The sequence below is a fragment of the Cimex lectularius genome, unplaced genomic scaffold (assembly GCF_000648675.2).
Source record: "Cimex lectularius strain Harlan isolate CLEC.00 unplaced genomic scaffold, Clec_2.1 scaffold109, whole genome shotgun sequence".
NCBI classification, from domain to species: Eukaryota; Metazoa; Arthropoda; class Insecta; order Hemiptera; family Cimicidae; genus Cimex; species Cimex lectularius.
In genome coordinates, this window is record NW_019392781.1 from 486480 (window position 1) to 510344 (window position 23865).

At 32.9% G+C, this 23865-nt stretch overlaps 1 protein-coding gene across 2 annotated transcripts in view; it reads left to right on the top strand.

Annotated features, from left to right (window-relative positions):
* The window catches only part of LOC106665896 (lysophosphatidylcholine acyltransferase 1), a 34619-nt gene that overhangs the window by 7506 nt on the left and 3248 nt on the right, over window positions 1-23865 (top strand). For both annotated transcript variants that reach the window (XM_024227745.1, XM_014392701.2), the window contains exons 2-4: window positions 19021-19166; window positions 22168-22382; window positions 22454-22566. In XM_024227745.1, the coding sequence (XP_024083513.1) occupies window positions 19021-19166; window positions 22168-22382; window positions 22454-22566 (474 nt within the window). The remainder of the gene's footprint in view (window positions 1-19020; window positions 19167-22167; window positions 22383-22453; window positions 22567-23865) is intronic.

Here is a 23865-nt window from a genome sequence, read left to right on the forward strand (position 1 = left end):
AATAAAAACAATTTCGGATATTTTAAAGACGATAGACGGGGTCTTCGACCCGTCGGAATGGGACTGGGATTCTTCAGTTTTCTCCTCTGCCTCGGAGATGAAAGTAAAGGGAAGTGTGTCAGTGTGTTCGGCCACTTTCTAATGACACCCTCCTCTCAGGTTCCTTTCCATCGGGTTTCATATCTCACAGTTCGAACACACAACGAAAAAACAGTGAATGTATGTACAATACAATCTATGTACAATACAGTGAAACTATTGTAGTAGCAGCCCAAATATCTGCTCATTAGGTCTAAACCTTGACAAAAACAAGCTGAAATGAACGAAACCGTCGGTCAAATATTGGGCCATGGAGGAAATGGAAAGAAAAAGAAAAATCAAATTGACTCGCTTGAAGGTAGGCCACACCGGGCTGACACCCGTTGCATCTCCTCACGAAGGAAAGACCACATTGTTCACCCAAGGTGCGGCCTACTCGCGGACTTTTAAAGCACACATGCGATTGTATAGATTTTTCCGTCAAATTAACCCTTTTTAAATCCAAATTAACTTTTTCTTTAAAACACTAAGAAAACTTGAGAGACAGTATGGAATATAAGAATGTAAAGAAAAATTCCGATATATTAACGAACGAAAATAGTAATAATAATAACAATGGGACTCTTAGAAGACCCTATAAAAATTAATTATAATTCAAACTAAAATTTATATGAAATTAGAGGATTCTGCATTTGAACTCTGAATTTCACAATTTTTTAAAAATATAAAATGATTTCTTATACAGAATGCCACACACCATCTTCTAAGTTTATTTAACGCTTCTAGGAAAGCAATAAGTAGGAACTTAATTAGAAGTGAAAAAAGTTAATTAGAAATAAAAAAGGTTTAATGAAATGTGTAGTGGCCATAATTGACCATATGAATTATTTCAATTAATTATTCTTTTCATCTAAGAAAAAATTAGTGTCATGAACGGGTTTCGAACCTACGTCCTTCGGCTTATTGTTCAGCGGCGTATTGAGCCGAAGGTCGTGGGTTCGAATCCCGCCCGTGACACTAATTTTTCATCCCGGCCAAAAGCCTTAGATGAAAAGAATATTTAATTGGGTTGATTTAAAGTTAAATTGAAATTAAGAAAGGTTCATTTGAAATTAAAAAGGATTTATTTAAAATAAAAAGGTTAATTTGAAATAAAAAAAGATTAATTTGAAATTGAAAAGGGTTAATTTGAAATTAGAAAAGTTAATCTGAAATTAAAAAGGATTAATTTAAAATTAAAAAGGCGTAATTTAAAAGCTTCGTTTGAACCTAAAAAGAGTTTATTAGTAGTTAAAAAGGGTTAATTTGAAGTTAAATTGAAATTAAGAAAGGTTAATTCGACATTAATAAGGGTTATTTAAAATGAAAAAACTTAATTTGAAGTTGAAAAGAGTTAATTTGAATTACATAAAGAAAAAAGGATAGTTTTAAATTAAAAAATAATTCATTAGAAGTTAAAAATGATTAATTTGAAGTTCAATTGAAATTAAGAAAGGTTAATTTGAAATTAATAAGGGTTTATTTAAAATGAAAAAACTTAATTTGAAGTTGAAAAGAGTTAATTTGAACTACATAAAAAAAAGGTTAGTTTTAAATTAAAAGATAATTTATTAGAAGTTAAAAATGATTAATTTGAAGTTCAATTGAAATTAAGAAAGATTAATTTGAAGTTAAAAAGGGTTCATTTGATATTAAAAAAGTTAATTTGAAGTTAAAAAGGGTTAATTAGAATTACATAAAGAAAAAAGATTAGTTTGAAATTTAAAACAGTTTATTTGAAGATAAAAAGGGTTTTTAATTTGAAAAAAAAAGACGCGAAAAAGGTTAGTTTGAAATTAAAAAGAGTATGAAGATAAAAAAGGTTGTAAATGAGAAGTGGTTAAATTAAAATTAAAAAAGGGTTAGTTTGGAGTAAAAAGAAGGTTAATTTCACGGAAGTTTTGTTAGACACTTGAAGCAGATAAAGTTATGTGTATTCTCGCCTATAGAGCGCCCTTTAATACGTTGGTTAGAAAATATTCGAACTTTGAGTGAATGTATTTATTAGCGTGAAAGTTAGAGTATGTGTATTTATACACCAAAGTAGTCAGGGGTATTTGATTTTATATATATTTGCAGTGGGCTACCAGAATGAGTGAATATATTTATTTGCGTGAGTGGTTAAAAGTGTACAGACACGGTCCGGAAATTAAACTGAACTCAGGAACAAGGAAATGTAGAATAAGCCAAAAGGCCGGAGCGCTTGCATAATACCAAACTCCAGCTTCCTAGCATCATTCTCATAACCATACAGAGAAACACGTAACGACGAGACTCATTGACCTTTTATCGTTTGTTGATACAATTATTCTACTTACTCTATTAAAAAAAAAAAAGTTTATTTTAATTTTTCAACTGGAGAGTCGTGTCCACGTGGGTCTAAATCTATTACAAAGTTGCTATCCTTTCTCCTCCTTCTTCCTTCCTGGTTTAAATAGTTTCGCCCTTGAATATCCTCTTGAGCCTGTTTTTAAACGCAGGGTATGTTGCAAGGAATAAAATTGTAAACATACTTCACCGAGTGTTCAAATCTAGGCCGTTTGGCCGAAAGACAAAATATCGCGAGCCCAGGATATTTAATATGCACCCGGGTTCCTGTTACGTGATGTTCTATCAAGGAAGACAATAAATTATATAAACCCTCAGCCGTCTAACTTCAGGACCTTCTGACAACTCGGCCAACGCCATCAGGTTTTCGACGAAGCCTTAGGCGGTTTCGAAGACTTCCTGGTCTTGGAAAGTGCCAACCCGGCCCACTTTCACCCGGCATGCTGAGAACGGTAACTTCCCCTGGCATCTCCGAAAATTCTTACGTTCGTCGTTTACACGGTTCCCGATTGGAAAACGTAGCGAAACGGCAGAAACGTTTCACCTCTTTCTCACAATACAACAATGTGAAGAATTGTGCCGGACACAAACCGAAATAAAACGGGCCCTCGCGGGGTTCTATCCGTAACGTGCGGTACGATTTTGAAATTTTTTTACACACCTCGTCCCCGCTCATGCGGCCTATTTCAACATTCAGTGTCTAATACGTCGTTGTTTGCTTTTCATATGTATTTTTTTCATTGAAAAGATTTCTTACACCCGGGCCTTTTCTAATTTTATGATAGGATTAGACACGACGGCATTATTGTATCATCTTCCTTTTTAATTTACAAAAGGAGACCTACTCTGAGAACTTACTTAGAATTATTTAACAAAAGATAGGGACATAAAATGATAGAAAGAGAGAGAGAGAGAGAGAGAGAGAGAGAGAGAGAGAGAGAGAGAGAGAGAGAGAGAGAGAGAGTAAAATTGAGAAACTGAGTAAATTGGAAAAGAGAGAGAGAGAAAAATTGACTAAATTGAAAAAAAGGAGGGAGATAGAGAGAGAAAAAGTAAAATTGAGAAATTGAGTAAATTGAAAAGAGAGAGAGTAAGAGAGAGAGAGAAAGAGAGAGAGAGAGAAAGAAAGAGAGAAAGAGAGAGAGAGTGAGAGAGAGAGAAAGAGAGAGAGAGAGAAAGAAAGAGAGAAAGGGAGAGAGTGAGAGAGAGAGAAAGAGAGAGAGTGAGAGAGAGAAAGAAAGAAAGAGAGAGAGAGAGAGAAAGNGAGAGAGAGAGAGAGAGAGAGAGAGAGAGAGAGAGTTAGAGAGAGAGAGACAGTCAGACAGAGACAGACAAACAAAAAAAAGTTACATGCAGAAAGAGAGAAAGAGAACAGGAATAGGCAGACAAAAAGGGCAAAGAAAAAATAGAGATATAAAAAGAAAGAGGCAGACAGACATACACCACACACAAACAGAAGTACAAAAAACAGGCATACTCACAAAAACACACAACGTCCACAAAGCCAATGTAGAACTACGCCATAAAAAAAGTCTCAATAATACACATTTCATAACTAATTTTGTATCTATTTCATATTTATTTTGTTGTTGTGTCATTAGCGTTACGATTGACTTTATGTTATTATTGTCGTACTATTGACAATCTTGAAAGCTGAAAAATTGTGTTGGTACTGTTACAAGAAAGTGAAACAATTATTTTGGACATTCTTAGGGATAAAAAAGATGAGACTTTCTAATTGTGATTACCTTCAAAGATTTTTAATTCTTTTTTTCCCCTTTCTATTTCTCTGAGGAGAGCTTCATAACGGCAATGATTGTTCAACGATGAAAAGGTCTTTCTATGTCCATTGTTCCACTATGAAGAATTTGAGCTCATTGTCTTCAACGGTCGAGAGATTTTTGCCAATATCCCCCTATCAATACAGGGTCGTGACATTTCTACCCGTTGATCATTTTGACTTTCGCCTTTCCTCAGGGCCGTGGAAGTCGAATCTATTTGACGGTTTTCGTGTCGGACGACCTCTAATCCGGTGTAAATCCGAAGGCGTTCTCCCTTCCAAAGCAGGGCCACCCTTGGCAAACAACCGGCTTAACGATTTCAAATTTTTCATCCTGATCGGCTATTATAAAAAAAACCATAATCGACTGTTTGCTAAGGGACAATTAATAAACAATCTTAAAGAGGCTCATTTTCTTCTCTCTTCAACGCGTTGCTACGGAATAACAGCTAGAATGGACGGGCCCACAGCTCTACAGCTCTACTCTAAAAACTCTAATCATTTGTTCATATTTTCTTGTCTATGAGGTTTCATTTATACTTCCTTGTTGGAGGTTCATTAGTTAAATCAAAAAGTCAGAACGCAGCGATACACTGCTTTAGTAAAGTAAGAACATACATCAAAAAGTATTAGATTTTTAAACAATTTAGTGTCAATTTAAGGGACCCGTAGTCTAAAATCATGAATTCAAGATGGAAGATTTTCGACCTGTCCTTAGGCTTTAAAATTATGCTTTTTTTTTAAATTGTATCCCAGCATAATAAATGTAAGTATTGAAATTATGGATCAGCTCTGCATTACTCTTTATCCCAGTTGATTAGGAAAAAAATTGGTTCTAAGACATAAATGAATAAAGATATGTCAGTATTAACTCAGAACGCAGCGATACACTGCTCTAGTGTAGTAAAAACAGACATGAAAACGTATCAGATTTTCTAACACTTTAGTGTCAATTTAAGTGAACCTAAGTCTAAAATCATGAATTCGAGATTGAAGGTTTTCGACCTGTCTTTAGGCTTTAAAATTATGATTTTTTTTTATTCGTACCCCAGCATATTAAATGTACGTATTGAGATTATGTATCAGCTCTGCATTACTCTTTATACCATTTGATCAGGAAAAAAATTGGTTCTAAGACATAAATGAATAAAGATATGCCAGTACTGATATAAAAATAATAATAAAATAAATAAGAAATAAATAAGATAATATAAATAAATATATAAATAAATATATAAATATAAATAATAAATAAATAATATAAATAAGAAATACTTTGATTGAATATATAAAAAATATATTTTGCGTTGTATAAATTCAATTTTCCACATCCAAAATGTAACTGTAATATGTAAACAATGTTTGTAAATCCCAGGCCCTGAAGATGATCTCAATAAAGATCGAAACTTTGGCACGATAAAGAAAAAATTGTTTTTCTGAAACCTACATCACACCAGACCGCATCTCACGAATTCTAAATAAATATCGATTAACGGTCACTAATCACCACACATAATAATTAATATCGTACTAATATTTTAAATGATATTTAGATATACATAAAGTTGTCAAAACGAAAAGATAATTTCTTTAAAGTAGACAAAAATTTTTTTTCTAAAACATAACTTAATAAAGACCTGTCAGTATTGAGTTAGAACGGAGCGATACACCGCTGTGGTGAAGTGAGGATGAACATCTGACTCTTCAGAAATAATTTAGTGCCAAATTATTAGAAATGTGAAATGTACTGTAAATACTGTAAACGTTTTATTTCCTAGGAGGTTTATTTGATAATTTCAAGGTGGGGGTTTAAAAATTAAAAGCTTTGAACGCAGCGATACACCGCTGGGGTGAAGTGAAGATAAACATAAGATTCTTCAGAAATAATTTAACACCAAATTATTAGACCTGTGAAATAAACTGTAAAAATTGTATTGCCAAGAATGTTTATTTGATAAATTCAAGATGGAGGTTCATAATTTAAAAGCTTTGAACGCAACGATACACGATTGTAAATGATGCTTTCGTTAAAGCAGGTAAAAATTTTTTTTTTCAAAAACCTATTCGGATTCGTTTCAGGTATCTTTTAAAATCCTTAAAATCTGATTATTATAGGGGAAAAAATAGAAATGTTTTGGTCGGATTCACCTGAGGTAATTTTTGTTTCGCCGATGTGCAGAGTTCCTCCACTTAAAAAAGCATAAACCTTTGGATTTTATGTAAATTAAACAATATTATGATCGTTAGAAAGCTTAAGTTCTTTTGTTTTAGTCTTTGTCAACAAGGATTTGATTTTATGTTATTATAAGTGAGAAAAGTAGAATACAAACAACTCAAACGTTTTATTTTATATCTAAAATTATAATTTATTTACGGAGGCCAGGCTTATGTCATTACGTGTATTATGTGGTTCTAAAACCTTGTAAAGTTTCTTAAGGAAGGGTTTCAATGTTATCGACATTTTTGCGATTTTCGATTAAAATCGGACCCATTTTCAGAACTCAGAATTCAAAAACAAAGATCTCGATTTCGAATACAATTTTGTGAGAAAATGAGTTTTAAAAATAATTCCTAATTTTCGCCTTAGAAATTGCCTCAGATTTTTTTTTTCAAAAGTTACAAAAATGGTAATAATTTTGAAACGACTTCACCGATCCACAGGGAATTTTAAAGGGGTTTAGAACTTCATTAACTAGACGCAGTTTCACCAACCTATCTTCGTAAACAAAATCGAATATTAAAAAAAAATTGAAGAATTTTTTCATTCATCTCTTTTTCATTTTTATTACTTTTAATATATTTTTTTTACTTCATTTATTTATATCTACAACTGTACATGTATTATATACAACCAGCAGATTGGATTTCAGATTATGTGTTTGGCATTATGGGCGTTATGGAGAAAGCTACCCATTGGCAGCCGCTCTGGATTAATGAAATGATATTAATCATTTAAGAGGTCTCTTATCCATATTCTTTTCATAAGTTTACGTGGTAATTGTGGAGAATGGAGTAATCGTATTTGTGTGTTGGTGTGATTTTGTAATTTACTATGAAAACGTCTGTAATATGTTTTGATGGATGAAAAAACTGTTGGGATTTGAAGATCTCTGTGAAGTGTATTATTGCTTACATAAAAAGGGGCAGAAACAATTAGTCTTAAAATTTTGAATTGAAAACTTTGTAATCTTTGAATATTGGAACACTTCGCGGATCCATATACTTGGACCCGTACATCCAAATAGTTTTGATTTTAGTGGTAATTTTGATTGTCGGTCGAGTAGGTAATAAAGAATTTTGAATCGTTTGTTCAGTGTCTGTTTTTTAATCGTGTGTGTGGATTCCAAGTTAGTCTTCTATCAATGTAAGTCCTAAATAGTTAACTTTGTCGGATTGAGGAACAGGTTCATTGTATAAGTATATGCTAGGACAGGTCTCACGACGGAGTGTAAAGGTGATATGTTGTGATCTTGAGGGATTAAACTTTATTTTCCAAAGATTGCTCCATTTTTCAATTGTTGATATGTGGTTTTGTAACATGAGTGAAACTTGTGTAGAAGAGAGATGGCTTGTTAATATGGCGGTGTCATCTGCGTATGTGGCGGTAAGTGTATTTTCATTTGTGGGCATATCAGAAGTAAAAATTGTGTACAACAGCGGAGCGAGTATTGACCCTTGTGGCACACCCGCAAGCACTTCTTCCATCCCAGAAGTCTCCGTACCCTGGTTTACTGCGAAAAATCTCTCTTTAAGGTATGATTGTATAATCAGATAATAGGCCTGGGGTAAAAATAATTTTAATTTGTATAATAATCCCTCATGCCATACTTTGTCGAAGGCCTGAGAAACATCTAGTCGCGTACAGTTTCTGCTCGAGACACGAAGTAATGAAATCAGTCACTCTGTGAAGTTGATGAGTGGTGGAGTGATGGGTTCGAAAGCCAAATTGATGGTCTGGTGAGATGTTGTTCGAAGTAGCAATAGAGATAATTATTTTGTAAATTAATTTTTCGAATAATTTAGAAGGACCGGGTAACAAACTAATAGGACGATAAGATGATGGAGAGCTTAAATTTTTATGGGGCTTTGGGATCACTTTAATGTAAGAAAGTTTCCATTGTATGGGGAAGTGTGTAGTCCTCAAAATTGCGTTAAATAAAGAAGTCAAAAATACGTCTGCTTTTTTGGGAAGTTCTTCAAGAAACTTATCAAATCATGACCAGGTGAGTTTTTTGTAGGAAACTGTCGTATTTCTTGTGATACTTGTTTTGGGGTTATTGGTTTAGGTGGCAGATCTAGGGACATAGGTGACACAAGTGAATCTGATATAAAATTCCATATTCTTTATTCACCACAGCAGTGTATCGCTGCGTTCCGACTTCTTGGTTGAACCTATGAACGTCCAAATTAAATTTATGAAACAAACCTGAAGACCCACAATTATGATTAGTTTTGTTAGAAAATTAGTTTGTGCTGCTTTTAGACCATATTCTTTATTCACCACAGCAGTGTATCGCTGCGTTCTAACGTTGCTTTATATATCTTTATTAGTTTAAGTTTTAGAAACAATTTGTTGACCTTTTTCCTGATTAAATGAGATAAAGATTAATACAGAGCTGATCCATATGTACATTTTTTTAAGTAGTGACAGAACTTGGATGGAAATGAGTGGTATATTACGCAAAAAAAAAAGTTTTTGAAAAACCAAGTCGGATTCGTTTCGGTTATTAGTACTGTGGGAAAGCATAATTTCTTTTTTTTTCGGACTTTGTCAACAAGGGTTTGAGTTTATGTATGTGTAAGTGAGAAAAATTAACTACACGAAAAAAACAAGAATGTGATTTTCCGACTTCTTGGTTCAAGCTATGAACCTTGGAGTTAAATTTATGAAACAAACCTCAGGGACAAGAAACCTCGGTTAATTTAGGCTATAGTTCTGGCTTATTTGTGTTATAAAATTTATTTCTCTTTATTTTTGGTCATATTCTTTATTCCCACAGCAGTGTATCGCTGCGTTCCCACTCCGTACTTATTATTGCTTTCAAATATAACTTTATTAATTTAAGTTTGAGAAACAATTTTTTACTCCATTTTCCTGATAAAATGAGATAAATATTAATACAGAGCTGATCTATGTACATTTGTTTAAGTTGGGACAGAACTTGGGTGGATATGAGCAGAATGACGCTTTCGGTAAAGTAGGCCAAAAAAAAGGTTTTTGAAAAACTAATTCAGATTCGTTTCAAGCACCTTAATCGTTAAACACGAAGTTTTATGTCAAACAAAAAATAGAGATATTTTCGCTGGATTCGACTGAGACAATTTTTATTTCACTGATGTCCACAGTTCCACTTAAAAATTCATAACTCCATTGGATTCTATGTAAATTAAATTTTTTTAGAATCGTTTGAAAGCATAATTTCTTTTCTTTTAGCCTTTGTCAACAAGGGTTTGATTTTATGTTAGTATAAATGAGAAAAATTAACAACACGGAAAAAACAAGAACGTGATGTTCCGACTTCTTGGTTCAAGATATGAACTGTCGGCATAAATTTATGAGATAATCCTCAGAGACAAGAAACCTCAGATAATTTATGCCACTGTTCTGGTTTATTTCTATTATAAAATTTGTTTCTGTTTCATTTTAACCATATTCTACGTCACATCAGTTTATCGCTGCGTTCCAACTTTGGGCTAAAAGAAGTTAGCCTTAACTTACTAAACTCCATCTTCCATTTATGAAATAAACCTCATAGAGAAGAAACCTTGGATAAGTAGGCAAAAAAATTGTTTTGTAAAACTAATTAGGATTTGTTTCACGCACCATTTAAAACCCTAAAATAGGAATTTTTATTACAAACAAAAAATAGATATTTTTCGCTGGATCCGTGACGAGGCAATCTTTGTTCGGATGATCCACATAAAAATTTGTTACTCTATTGGATTCTACGTAAATTAAACGTTATTAGAATCTTTTGAAAACATCTTTTTTATTCTTAGGAAAATTATAATGAAATCAACGCACAACTCGAACGTTTTATTTTATATCCTGAATTATAATTTATTTACCGAGGCCGTGCTTATGTCATTACGTGTAAAGTTCTAAAACCTTGTAAAGTTTCCTTAAAAACCGAAGAGTCGTTCCAATGTTACAATCAATTTGTGATTTTCGAATAAAATCGGAGTAATTATGAAAAGGCGAAAATTCACTTCAGTTCCACTTAAAAATTAAAAACTCCATTGGAGTCTATGTAAATTAAACGTTATTAGAATCGTCGGAAAGCATAATTTCTTCTCTTTTAGTCTTTGTCAATAAGGATTTGGTTTTCTGTTAGTATAAGTGAGAAACATAAAAAAAAAGAAAAACGTTAAGGAAAAGGAGAAAACAAACTAATAAAATATTTCCAACCCAAGCAAAACAAATTGTTTTATTAAACTTATAGTAAGGTTTTTGATAAAATTTTCATTTTATACACCAACTAATATTATTTTTAAATCGTGACTAGTTTAAAAAAAATTTCACTTTTCCAGTGTTTTTGGGTTTTTCAGTTTCAAAGGCAATAAGGACCGCAATCTCGCTAAAAATAATCGGCGAAATATCTTTTCACAGCCCGGAAACAGGAAACTGACCTTTCTTCGGACTCGTGTCATCCTCAGGGTCGACCGGTACCCGATCCGGCGGTCGCCCTTGACTCAGTGAAAGCCGGCCCGTTTCAAAAATACGTCGGGGATTTTCGATTTGTAAATCTAGAAAAATCTTCGAAAGGGAGAAAAACAAAAACAAACCAGACGAAATTGTTGTTTTTTACATTTTCCAACCCAAGCAAAAAAAAATGTTTTATTAAACTTATAGTAAGGTTTTTGATAAAATTGTCATTTTATACACCAAATAATATTATTTTTAAATATATCCAGTACATTTTGTTTATTTATTTTTTTAAAATTTATGTTAAAAGTACATTTTCGCGAAGAGAATTTGAAGATGTGCTTTCCCTCGTCCTCCAAACTACAATCGTTCAATTTGGAAGTAGAAAGTCCTAAGTGGAAGAAGAAAAAAAAGAGTAAAAAATAGCCAAAAAAATTTTTGGAAGAAATTTTAAAGCTAGTCTTATTTTGACTACGATGTTTACCGAACTATTTTCTACGGTTTAATTGGTTTTCGATAGGCTTTCTCTCGCAATACGTCAAAAATTAAAAGAATACAACTTATTATTTACTCAACCTTTTTAGTAAGTAATTAAGTTTGCTGGGTTTTAATGCCAGTACTTGTTTAATATGAGGTCCAGCCAAGTTGGAGTTTCATAACTTAAACCAATAAGTCAGAATTGTATGGCCAAAAAGGAGAAAGAAATAAATTTTATAACCGGAACTGAACCCTAAAATCTCCAAGCTTCCCTGTCTCTTAGGTTTATTTCATAAACTCAAGTCGGTGGGTTAGTAACCAAGAAGTCGGAATATCACTTTTTTTGTTAATTTTTCTCACTTATACTTAACATAAACCCAAACCCTTTTTAACAAAGATTAAAAGAAAAGAAATTTTGCTTTTGCTTGCTTGGTTTTTCAAAAACAATTTTTCAGCCTATTTTACCGCTCATTTTCTGCCAAGTTCTGACCCAACTAAAAAAATTGTACATACTGATACTTATTGATCAGCTTTATAGCATTTTATCAAGAAAGAGGTCAAAAAATTGTTTCTAAAACTTAAATTAATAAAGATATATAAAGCAACAATAACTGTGGAGTTAGAACGCAGCGATACACTGCTGTGATGAATTTAGAATATGGCCAAAAATCAGCAGAAACTAATTTTTTAACAAAACTAAATCAGAACTGTAGCCTAAATTATCCAAGTTTTCAGATTCGAGATATAAAATAACACGTTTGAGTTTTTTGTTGATATTCTATTTTTCCTAGGAATAAAAAAGATGATGTTTTCAAAAGATTCTAATAACGTTTAATTTACATAGAATCCAATAGAGTTACAAATATTTATGTGGATCACCGAAACAAAATTTGCCTCAGTACGAATCCAGCGAAAAAATATCTATTTTTGTTTGTAATACAAATTTGTATTTTAGGGTTTTAAATTGTTCGTGAAACGAATCCGAATTGGTTTTACTTTTTTGCCTACTTATCCAAGGTTTCTTCTCTATGAGGTTTATTTCATAAATTCAAGTTGGATTTTAATATATTGAAGAACGAAGTTGACGAGGATGACACGAGTCCGAAGAAAGGTCAGTTTCCTGTTTCCGGGCTGTGAAAAGATATTTCGCCGATTATTTTTAGCGAGATTGCGGTCCTTATTGCCTTTGAAACTGAAAAACCCAAAAACACTGGAAAAGTGAAATTTTTTTAAAACTAGTCACGATTTAAAAATAATATTAGTTGGTGTATAAAATGAAAATTTTATCAAAAACCTTACTATAAGTTTAATAAAACAATTAGTTTTGCTTGGGTTGGAAATATTTTATTAGTTTGTTTTCTACTTTTCCTTAACATTTTTCATTTTTTTTATGTTTCTCACTTATACTAACAGAAAACCAAATCCTTATTGACAAAGACTAAAAGAGAAGAAATTATGCTTTCCGACGATTCTAATAACGTTTAATTTACATAGACTCCAATGGAGTTTTTAATTTTTAAGTGGAACTGAAGAAACGAATCCGAATTGGTTTTACTTTTTTGCCTACTTATCCAAGGTTTCTTCTCTATGAGGTTTATTTCATAAATGGAAGATGGAGTTTAGTAAGTTAAGGCTAACTTCTTTTAGCCCAAAGTTGGAACGCAGCGATAAACTGATGTGACGTAGAATATGGTCAAAATGAAACAAAAACAAATTTTATAACAGAAATAAACCAGAACGGTGGCATAAATTATCTGAGGTTTCTCGTCTCTGAGGTTTATTTCATAAATTTATTTCGATGGTTCATAACTCGAACCAAAAAGTCGGAACATCACGTTCTTGTTTTTTTCGTGTTGTTCATTTTTCTCATTTATACTAACTTTAAATCAAACCCTTGTTTACAAAGACTAAAAGAAAAGAAATTATACTTTCAAACGATTCTAAAAAAATTTAATTTATATAGAATCCAATGGAATTATGAATTTTTAAGTGGATCTGTGGACATCAGTGAAATCAAAATGGTCTCAGTCGAATCCAGCGCTAAAATCTCTAAAATCTGAATTAGTTTTTCAAAAACCTTTTTTTTGGCCTACTTTACCGAAAGCGTCATTCTGCTCATATCCACCCAAGTTCTGTCCCAACTTAAACAAATGTACATAGATCAGCTCTGTATTAATATTTATCTCATTTTATCAGGAAAATGGACTAAAAAATTGTTTCTCAAACTTAAATTAATAAAGTTATATTTGAAAGCAACAAAAGTATGGAGTAGAAATGCAGCGATAAACTGATGTGTCGTGAGAATATGGTCAAAATGAAACAAAAACAAATTTTATAACACAAATAAGCCAGAACTATAGCCTAAATTAACCGAGGTTTCTTGTCCCTGAGGTTTATTTCGTAAATTTATGTCGATGGTTCATAACTTGAACCAAGAAGACGGAACATCACGTTCTTGTTTTTTTCGTGTTGTTAATTTTTCTCACTTATACATACATAAACTCAAACGCTTGTTGACAAAGTCCATAAGAAAATAAATTATGCTTTCCCACGGTTCTAATAATCGAAACGAATCAGCGATACACTGCTGTGGTGTATTAAGATTATGGTCAAAAAGAAAAAGAAACTGATTTTCTAAAAAAACTAATTCAGAATCGTAGCGTAGATTATTCGAGGTTTCATATCTGTGAGACTTATTTCATAAATTTGTAGTTTAATAAATTGAAGTACGAAGTTGGAACGCAGCGATAAACTGCTGTGACGTGGGATTTTCTAACAAAACTAGGTAGACCTGAAGCTTAAATAATCAAAGTTTACTGAGGTTTGTTTCATAAATTCAAGTTGGACGTCCATAAGTTAAACCAGAAGACATAAAATCAAACCCTTGTCAACTAAGTCCAAAAGAAAAGAAATTATGCTTTCCAACAAATTCTAATAATCGAAACGAATCCGAATTGAATTTTTAAAAACATTTTTTTTACTGCTCATTTCAATCCAAGTTCTGTCCCCACTTAAAAAAATGTACATATTAATCTATATATGGATCAGCTCTGTATTAATCTTTATCTCATTTTATCAGGAAAAAGGTCAAAAAATTGTTTCTAAAACTTAAATTAATAAAGATTTATTTAAAACCAGCAATAAGTATTGAAAAATGGCAAAAAGGAGGAAAAATTCAAAAGGTGGGGTTGAGATGGGAAGTTAGTCGTAGAGTAGCGCCCGAGAGGATCGAAGTCATGATGGCTCAAGTCGTAGAATAGTTGCGTATCAAGCCGAAGGTCGTAGGTTCGAATCCCGCTCGTGACACTGACTTTTTTATCTCAACTATAAAGCTTAATTAATTGAATAGTAAGTATAGAGTTGGAACTGGGTTTCTTGTCTCTGAGGATTATGTCATAAATTTAAGTTAGAAGTTCATAAGTTATATCAAGAAGCCGGAACACAGGGATACACTGCTGAGGTGAATTAAAAATATGGGCAAAAAGCAACAGATACTAATTTGCCAACAAAACTAAAACAGAACTATAGCCTAAAATCCCCAACCTTTCTTGTCTATGAGCTTTATTTCATAAATTCAAGTTGGAGGTTAATAGATTGAAGCACAAAGTTGGAACGCACCGACAGACTGTTGTGGTTTAGAAAGAATTACCATAAAAGCTCGAAAATAGATTTTCCCACATAATAAACCAATATATCGAAAATAAAATGATAAATTTTGACTCTTATTATTGGATATTATTACATATAATTGAGGGGTACTATAGTCACCACAAACCATCTCACACTACTCGCTAAAACATACATAAAAATAAATTCATTCAATATACATTCACAAAAGGAGATATCTATTATATGTACAATAAACCAGTCCTGTTTTATCCAAAAATTGGGATAGGAGAGCCAACAGCCTTGCTCAAGCACAATTCTCATACCGGGTTGCATTGCTACACGCTCTCTGTAAAGAGACATAAATTAAATAAAGGAGTTATGTGTATTTATTATAATTAGATTTTTGTCGTAGGAGTGGGAAAAAAGGTCGCAATACACCCGTTCGGATCGGAAAAGAATTTTCACGGCTGTTCCGACGCGGAGGGCCAGGAAAACCGTTTTTCCCGTTAGTTTCCCCGTTGTAACATGTGCTGAAGCGCTTGCATTCGTTCCACGAGTCGAAAGTGGGACTGGTTTTTCATTCCTTTTTCGTCTTAAAAAGTCTTAAACACTTCGTGAACGGATTTCGATAAGTGAACCGCGAAATGTGCCCGGATACGGCTCCGTCAAAGGAAATATACAATGCATAATAAATAAGAAAATTGTGAGAAAGAAACAACTATCCGCCAAATCCAATCGGCATATACAGAAAAGAGAATTACAATTATTAACTTATCTGGGAAAATTCAACTCGTGTAATCCAACTTTGACCAAACGTGAAGAAAGAGTCCCCCCCCTTGTGTATCCTTCAAAAGTCTGAAAGCATGAGATAATAACCGACAGAAATCAACGGCGATCAAAACCTTTGTTTCCGGATTTTATTTGAAACGAGAGCGTGAAGTTTTTACCGCAACGATAATCTGCTTAGGTGGGAAGTGGTGTTCTTCTTGGTGGTCTGGTGACTGGACCAATTTTAATACACTTAGTACTTACAGTTTAAATTTTAAAGTTGTTAAATTGATTAAGTCCGTTAAACAAAATTTGGATTTGCATAGACTCAAATCCACACATGGCAATTCCAGCTTTTGCTACTTACAGTAAATTGCCGGCAGACTCGAGTATCACCCACCCGGGAGTGACCTTAGTTTTATCCGTCCAGCCCGTGGTTGGGCTCTGGGGGAAGGGTGCTGTCAACAGCTAGGTCAATTCAGCACCCAACGCATGCAGTTCATACTCGTTCATACTCAGTTCTTTCTTAAATATATTCACTGCTATTTACATACTATTCATTCAATTAGGGTTATGGAGTACACGATATTCCTTCATAGACCCGTCACATGACACATTCACGCTAATAAATACATACATTCACAACACAACCTTTACATATATAATATAAGACATAAGTAGACAATAGTATACGACTAACCTGATTGAGGATCGATTGGCTACTCGACATTCCGCCATCGACCCACTCACATTACACATTCATGCTAATAAATACATTCACTCACCAAACAACCTTTCTACATATAATATAAGACATATAGTAGACAATAGTATACGACTAACCTGATTGAGGATCGATGGGCTACTCGATATTCCTCCATCGGCTCTCTCACATCACATATTCACGATAATAAATACATTCACTCACAACACAACCTTTACACAAATAATATACGATTTATACATACACAAAAGTACAGGACTAACGTAATTGAGGATCGATGGGCTACTCGACATTCCTCCATCGCCCATCTCACATCACGCATTCACGCTAATAAATACATTCATTCACAACACAACATTTGTACATATAGTATACGACATGTAGTACACAGTAGTATACGACTAACCTGATTGAGGGTCTATGGCTTTTCGATATTCCTCCATCGGCCCTCTCACATCACACATTCACGCTAATAAATACATTCATTCACAAAACAACCTTTATACATATAGTATACGACATATAGTACGCAGTAGTATACGACTAACCTAACTGAGGGTCGATGGACTCGACCTACTTACATCACACATTCACGCTAATAAACACATTCATTTTCAACTCAACCTAGGTATACACAATTATTATTACTTTATGTAACAACCTCGTTTCGTCCAAGAATCTGAACAGGGGACCCAAATACGCAACTCCGAACTCAAGCACAATTCTCTAATCGGGTTGCATTCCTGCGCGCTCTATGTATGCAGCCAAGGAATTGCATCCTTCAATTAGGTGGACATATCAAGCAACCTTTCTCTGCATTTGGGGTTTTGGCCCAAAAGCAAGTGTCTGTGCGTCAACCTCGTACGGCCTATTCTTAATCGGGTGAGGATGACCCTTCTTCTATGAGTCAGATCCTGCACACCCATCGACTGGGCTTTCTCTCTCATTCATTCATTTTGGCTCTCTTTCTTCCTTCTCCCCTTCATACAATATCTCTCTCTCCCTCTCTCAGTCTCTCAACCGTTTCTCTTAAGTTTTCTTTCTCTCTCTTTCAGTTAATCTTTTCTTTCTCTCATTCATTTAATTTAGCTCCCTTTCTCCCTTTTCCCCTTCATTAAATATCTCTTTTCCCTCATTCATTCAATCTCTCCCACCCTCAATCACTCACTCATTCTCTCTCTCTCTCTCTCTCTCTCTCTCTCTCTCTCTCTCTCTCACACACACTCTCTCTCTCTCTCTCTCTCTCTCTCTCTCTCTCTCTCTCTCTCACTTCCTACCTTCTTCTCTCATTCACTTAATGTTTCTCTNTAATCTTCCCTTTCTACCTCTTATTTTTTCCTTTCTCCCTCATTCACTCAATCTTCTCTTCCTCTCTCTCTCTCTCTCTCTCTCTCTCTCTCTCTCTCTCTCATTTTTTCTTTCTTTCTCTCTCATTCACTCAATCTTCTCTTTCTTAATCATTCTTTCGTTCTCTCACATTCATTTAATCTCCTTCTCTTTCTCTCAGGATTACAAAGACCGAAAAAAATAACAAAAACAGGATTTGTAGAAGTTTTTCGAAATTGTCTCTGACCTTTTTTAAAAGCCGGCTTCGAATTGTTTGCTCGAGCACAAAGTAACAAAGAAAAAGGCAACAAGTTTAACCAAATCAGGTCTTGATAGAAAAAGAGGTTTAGACTAATCGCCTTGACATGCATTCAGTGCCAACTCACCTCCTTGATAAGTCAGACTTAGATACTTTCGTCCCTACCCAAATCAAAAGAAAAAAAAATGAGTGTTAAAAACTTAATGAAAAAAAAACCGTCTTAAATTTGATATTTATTGCTTTTAATTAACCCAACTGTAGTGGTTGTTTGTTGAATATCTCTTTCTAAATATGAGGAGTTCAGGAAGCCAAATCTCCAAGGTTTCGCGACTTAATAACTTAGACTTAGCTCTTGAAGGTCTATGAAATTTTCAAACAAAAAATCCCATGAAACATTTCCTCATTATTTGAATTTTAATATTTTTATAATGTTTTAATATCGTACGGCTTTTTATAGATCTGCCGTCGGCTCCTTTTGTGCAAGCTGCGCGTCATGTAGAAATTCTGTTCGCTTGCCACACTTTCTTTCTTTCCAGTAGTGAAAATGGAAAACGTGCTTTGAATTGAGGCATGAACCGAATCCGCTCATCGTCTAAGTAATCCGACCGTAATGCAAATTGAACTTTCGATTAAAATAAGGTTCCGGTGAGGACGATTGCGTGTCGAAAGCGACCGTTAACGTAACACACGTCCTGAGTTCAATTGGGAAGTATGAGATTTTCCAATCAATTTCAACGCAGCGATGCACTGCTCGGAACGTCGCTTTTACGTTTCGAACAATTGGGCATTTCTTATACTAATTAACTGAAATTCGGTCCAAAAACCTGCAATGTTTATTAATTCTTAGTTTTTCTTTGTGAACTCAAGAACGTATTTTCGCGAGACTGGAAAAACCTGGACATGAAGTTGACTGTGAATCCCGTTGATTCTTGTTTTTATGTATTTTTCCAATCAGCAGAATTAAGAGAAACTGGTTGGGAAAAAAAAAAACTTGTCTGTAAGTCGTTTTCTTTTTACCATTTCAGACTGGCATATTGACAGTTATGATTCTGCCAACGAGGCTCGTGATGATCGTGGCCCTCTGTGTCTTTGCGTGGCTCCTGGCCGTCGTAGGTCTCCTGGGGCTCCCGGAAGATGAAATCGTCGTCAAGCCCTTCACGGGATGGAGGAGGTGAGTTGTTTTTTTGCATTTTTTTTTTTTGGAACCGCCCGCTGTCAAAAAAATGGGTCAATCAGCCTGACCCACTCCTCTTCGAAACCCGGGCCCACGCCGGCGGGTGCCAACGGGTCAAGGGCAATCGACGAGTGCACTTTACACTGGTTATATTTGTATAAAAAGGCTAATCATCCTTGACTCCATTTTCATGTTGTTTTCTTTCACATCAAAATAACTCTCTTTACCAAATCAAATTAATATTTTTCAATCTTAAATTGACACTTTTTCAACTTCAAATTAACCCCTTTTAATTTGTGGTCAGGTTTTTTTAAAACATGGAACAAAACAACCACTTTAAAAGGTTTTTTTGAAACTGATTGTTTCGTTTCATGTTTTTTAAAACCTAACCACAACAATCTTTGAAAAAAAAACAACGAGGTAAATCTACCTTTTTAATTTCAAATTAATCCTTTTTTTAAAGCAATTTTATATTAATTTTAATTGAAATTTTCATATGGTCTTCCAAGATTTTAATTTTATATTTAAATATAGCATTTTTCCGTCAAATTAACCATTTGTCTACCCTTAATTTTATATTTATTTTTTAAATTTAATAGTAATTAATTTTTATATTGTCTTCTAAAGGCATGATTATTGTATATTTAAACAACATTCGCAAATAAAAGGAATTTTACTTTATATGCTTATATTTCACACCATCTCAGTTTTTTTTAACGCTTTAAAGAAAGTGTCAATTCGAATTTAAGCAAGGTAGATTTGCAATTAAAAAAGATTAATTTGAAATTGAAAAGCGTTAGTTTGAAATAAAAAAGGTTAATTTTAAGTTAAAAACGATAAATTTTACGGGAAAAAGGTATAAAGTCAAATGGTTCTTTTATTAATCCCAGATTTTTTGAAAATATAAAAATAATTTTTTTATAAGCCAGTTATTTTATATTTTAAAAAGTCTCGAAATAGTAAAAGAATCATTTGTTTTTATAGCTTTTTACGTAAAATTAACTCTTTTTAACATTAATTAATAATTGATTGATAGCAGTTAATTTCCATGAGGTATTTTATGTTATAAGAACCCATTTTTACATTTGTTTTAAATTCTCAAATTGACTGAAAAATATTTAATGTTTATATTTAATTTTTATGTTTAATTGCAATTAATTTTCATAATGTCTTCTAAGAAAGAGCCCGTTTTATATATTTGTTTTAAATTCTCAAATTGTATGAAACGTATNTATATATATATAAGAACCTATTTTATATATTTGTTTTAAATTTTCAAATTGAAGGAAATATATTTAATTTTTATGTTTAATTGCAATTAATTTTCATAAGGTCTTCTAACAAAGAGCCCGATCATTTTATATTTTAAACAAAAATTACAATATACAAAAATTTAAATTTACGTGCTTATATTTCACACTCTCCTCAGTATTTTAATGCTTTAAAGAAAAGGTTAATTTGCAATTGAAAATAGTTAATTTGAAGTTAAAAAAGGTAAATTTGAAGTTAAAATAGGTTAATTTAAAATTAAAAAAGTTGATTTGAACTTTAAAAACATTAATTTGAAAATTAAAATAGGTTTAATTTAAAAAGGTTCATTTGAGGTTAAAAAGTTAATTTGAAATAAAAAAGTTAATTTGCAAATGAAAAAAGTTAATTTGAAGTTGAAAAAGGTTAATTTGAAGTTAAAATAGGTTAATTTAAAATTTAAAAAGTTGATTTGAACTTTAAAAACATTAATTTGAAAGTTAAAATAGGTTTAATTTAAAAAAGTTCATTTGAGGTTAAAAAGTTCATTTGAAATAAAAAAGTTAATTTGCAATTGAAAAAAAGTTAATTTGAAGTTAAGAAACGTTAATTTGAAGTTAAAATAGGTTAATTTAAAATTTAAAAAGTTGATTTGAACTTTAGAAACATTAATTTGAAAGTTAAAATAGGTTTAATTTAAAAAGGTTCATTTGAGGTTAAAAAGTTAATTTGAAATAAAAAAGTTAATTTGCAATTGAAAAAAGTTAATTTGAAGTTAAAAAAGGTTAATTTGAAGTTAAAATAGGTCAATTTAAAATTAAAAAAGTTGATTTCAACTTTAAAAACGTTAATTTGAAGGTTAAAAAAGGTTTAATTTAAAAAGATTAAGTTGAGGTTAAAAAGCTAATTTGAAATTAAAAGGGTTAATTAGAAAATAGAAAGTTAATTTGATGTTCAAAATGGTTAATTTGCAATAAAAAGGTTTGAAGTAAAAATTAAAGAGTCGATTTGAAATTAAAAAAAGGTTAATTTGAATTTAAAAAGGTTTAATTAAAAAAGATTAATTTGTAGTTAAAAAGGGTTAATTTAAAAAAGTTTAGTTTGAAATTACAAAGGGTCAATTTAAAAAGGCTGATTTGAAATTAATAAAGGTTAATTTGAAGTTAAAAAAGGTTATATTGAAATTTTAACAAAATTTGATGGGAAAAGCTGTAGATGTAAATACTTGTTCGTAGTATGTTTTTTTTCTTTTCATTCTAGGTTCTTCTGAAATCATAAATAAATTGGGACAGAAATGTTCCTTTGAACCAGGATATAGAACAGATTTCATCTAAAAACATTGATTTTAAAGGATTTGTGCCATATCAGCCTAAAAATCTGATGCTTTTTGAAAGGCTGATAGAAATCAAGCAGTCTCTACCATTTTCAAAAAGGCAGGGACAAAAGAACCAACGTACAGGCTTCCACGCCGTAATGGTCAGAACAAGAATAAACCTAATGATGGACAATCCTAGAAATGTATATAGTATTCATTTAAAAATTTGTATGAAACGCTATGACAAGAACTATGATTTATTTGAAATTATATGGTTAATAAAATATAAAATAAAATAAAATTGATAAGGCCTTTGGAGCAATGTTATCTTGAGATTTTTTTTAGACTTTCTAGTGAGAATAGACAGAAAAGATTGTCTATAAAAACATCTTCAATAGATTTTAATTATATATTCAAGGAATATATTTTTTCCAGAAAGCTGAAAAGGATTCTTGCAAATATCATGTGCTTGGCGTGCGCCTGTGGCGGCATGAGCATAGTCGTCAAGGGGAAGCAAGCAGACAGGAGCGAAGCACCGATACTAGTCATAGCGCCGCATTCGTCCTTCCTCGATGCCGTTATACTCTACGTGACAGGCTTTCCGACAGTCATATGCCGAAAGGAGAGTGGCACAAACCCCTGGCTTGGGAGTAAGTCTAGAGATTTTGAATCATGTTTGAAAAAATTTGGCATTTGAGACATTTTTTTTGTTTGAAAACAGAGATACTCGCATATTCACAACCGATCATGGTCTCGAGGGAGGATCACGACTCGAGGCAGAAGACAATCCAGCAAATAATTGAAAGGGTCAAATCCAAAGACTTTACTTCTCAGGTATAATAAGACTTCTTAAGAGAATTTAAGAATAAATATTTTTTAAAACAACTATGACTCAATGAAGTATTGAATTCAACAGATAACAAATTACTCAATTTGTTAACTTATTGTAGTTTTAATTCTTCTTAAGGCAGCTTGTGATCTATATGTACTTTCATTTTATGTATTTTACATGCTGCTTCCTCCCAGGGTCTCTATTTTTATGATTTAAAATTTATGGTTAAAAGGAGTCTTTGCAACCTCGTGCACTGTGACCAATATTGGTTTTTTGTGCAATTTCAATTACTGTCTAGAGCAAGATGTTTTCATCAAACTTAAGGTTGTTTTTACCAAATAATGAAATTCTCTTATTCTTGTTCTTCCTGGCAATTGTTTCTGCTGTTACGAGTTTATACCTAGGAACCTGGAGAGTCCAGTCAGCAGTCCACCATTAAGTTCTTACATTCAGGTTTAGTAGTTCTGATGTTAGTTTCTACAATGGTTCTTTAATAAACTCTTTCACATGCCTCTCTCCTGGAATGCAATCCCATGAACAGAGGATGTATTCTTAATCCATTTCCTCATAGATCTACTTTTTTGGCTGTTTCATATGCCACAAAATGGTTCAGGTCTGATAGATGTCCTGATCTAACTTTTCTTGGCCAGTTTAGCAGTTGACTCTTCTGTCTTTTGTCCTGGTACCTAATCAAGGGTAATTATGTTGTCTACCATGTCTGACAGTGTGCAATCTGAATTGCTGGACTTTACTACCCATGAGGTTGTCTCTAGTGCCGCTTGGATGTGGAAGATGAAGGTGGTCTGGCTTTTCTTGGCAATACCCAAATACCCAGCTTTTTGATCTCCCTGGCACATTGTTCAATAGCCACAGACTCTGCACCAAGAATCGAACCGTTTACAGCCGATTTATGTTGGTGGGAGGTTTGTAAGGAATTGTTGTAATGGGACAAAAGGAATATTTAGGTCTATATGTATCATTGGACACACAAAAGGGAGCATTAAGGGTTTTTCTAAGGATTATGGATTGGGCTCTTTGGATATGGAGGTTATAAGGAATGTTTGGTTTAAGCCCACACTTCAAGTCCATAAGGCCATATCCACTAGGGTGTTATAAAGCAGTCTTTTGTTTAATAAAGGTAGGTTAGAACGTATGTCAAAAAGTCGTGAAAGTGCTCTGTACATTTCATAACTTTTTGTCATTTAAGTTGTGTGTGAGGATTCCATGACAAGTCAATGTAGCCAGGTACCTCACTCAAAGACCTGGGCCACATATAGGAAGGACCCCAAACAATACTGTCC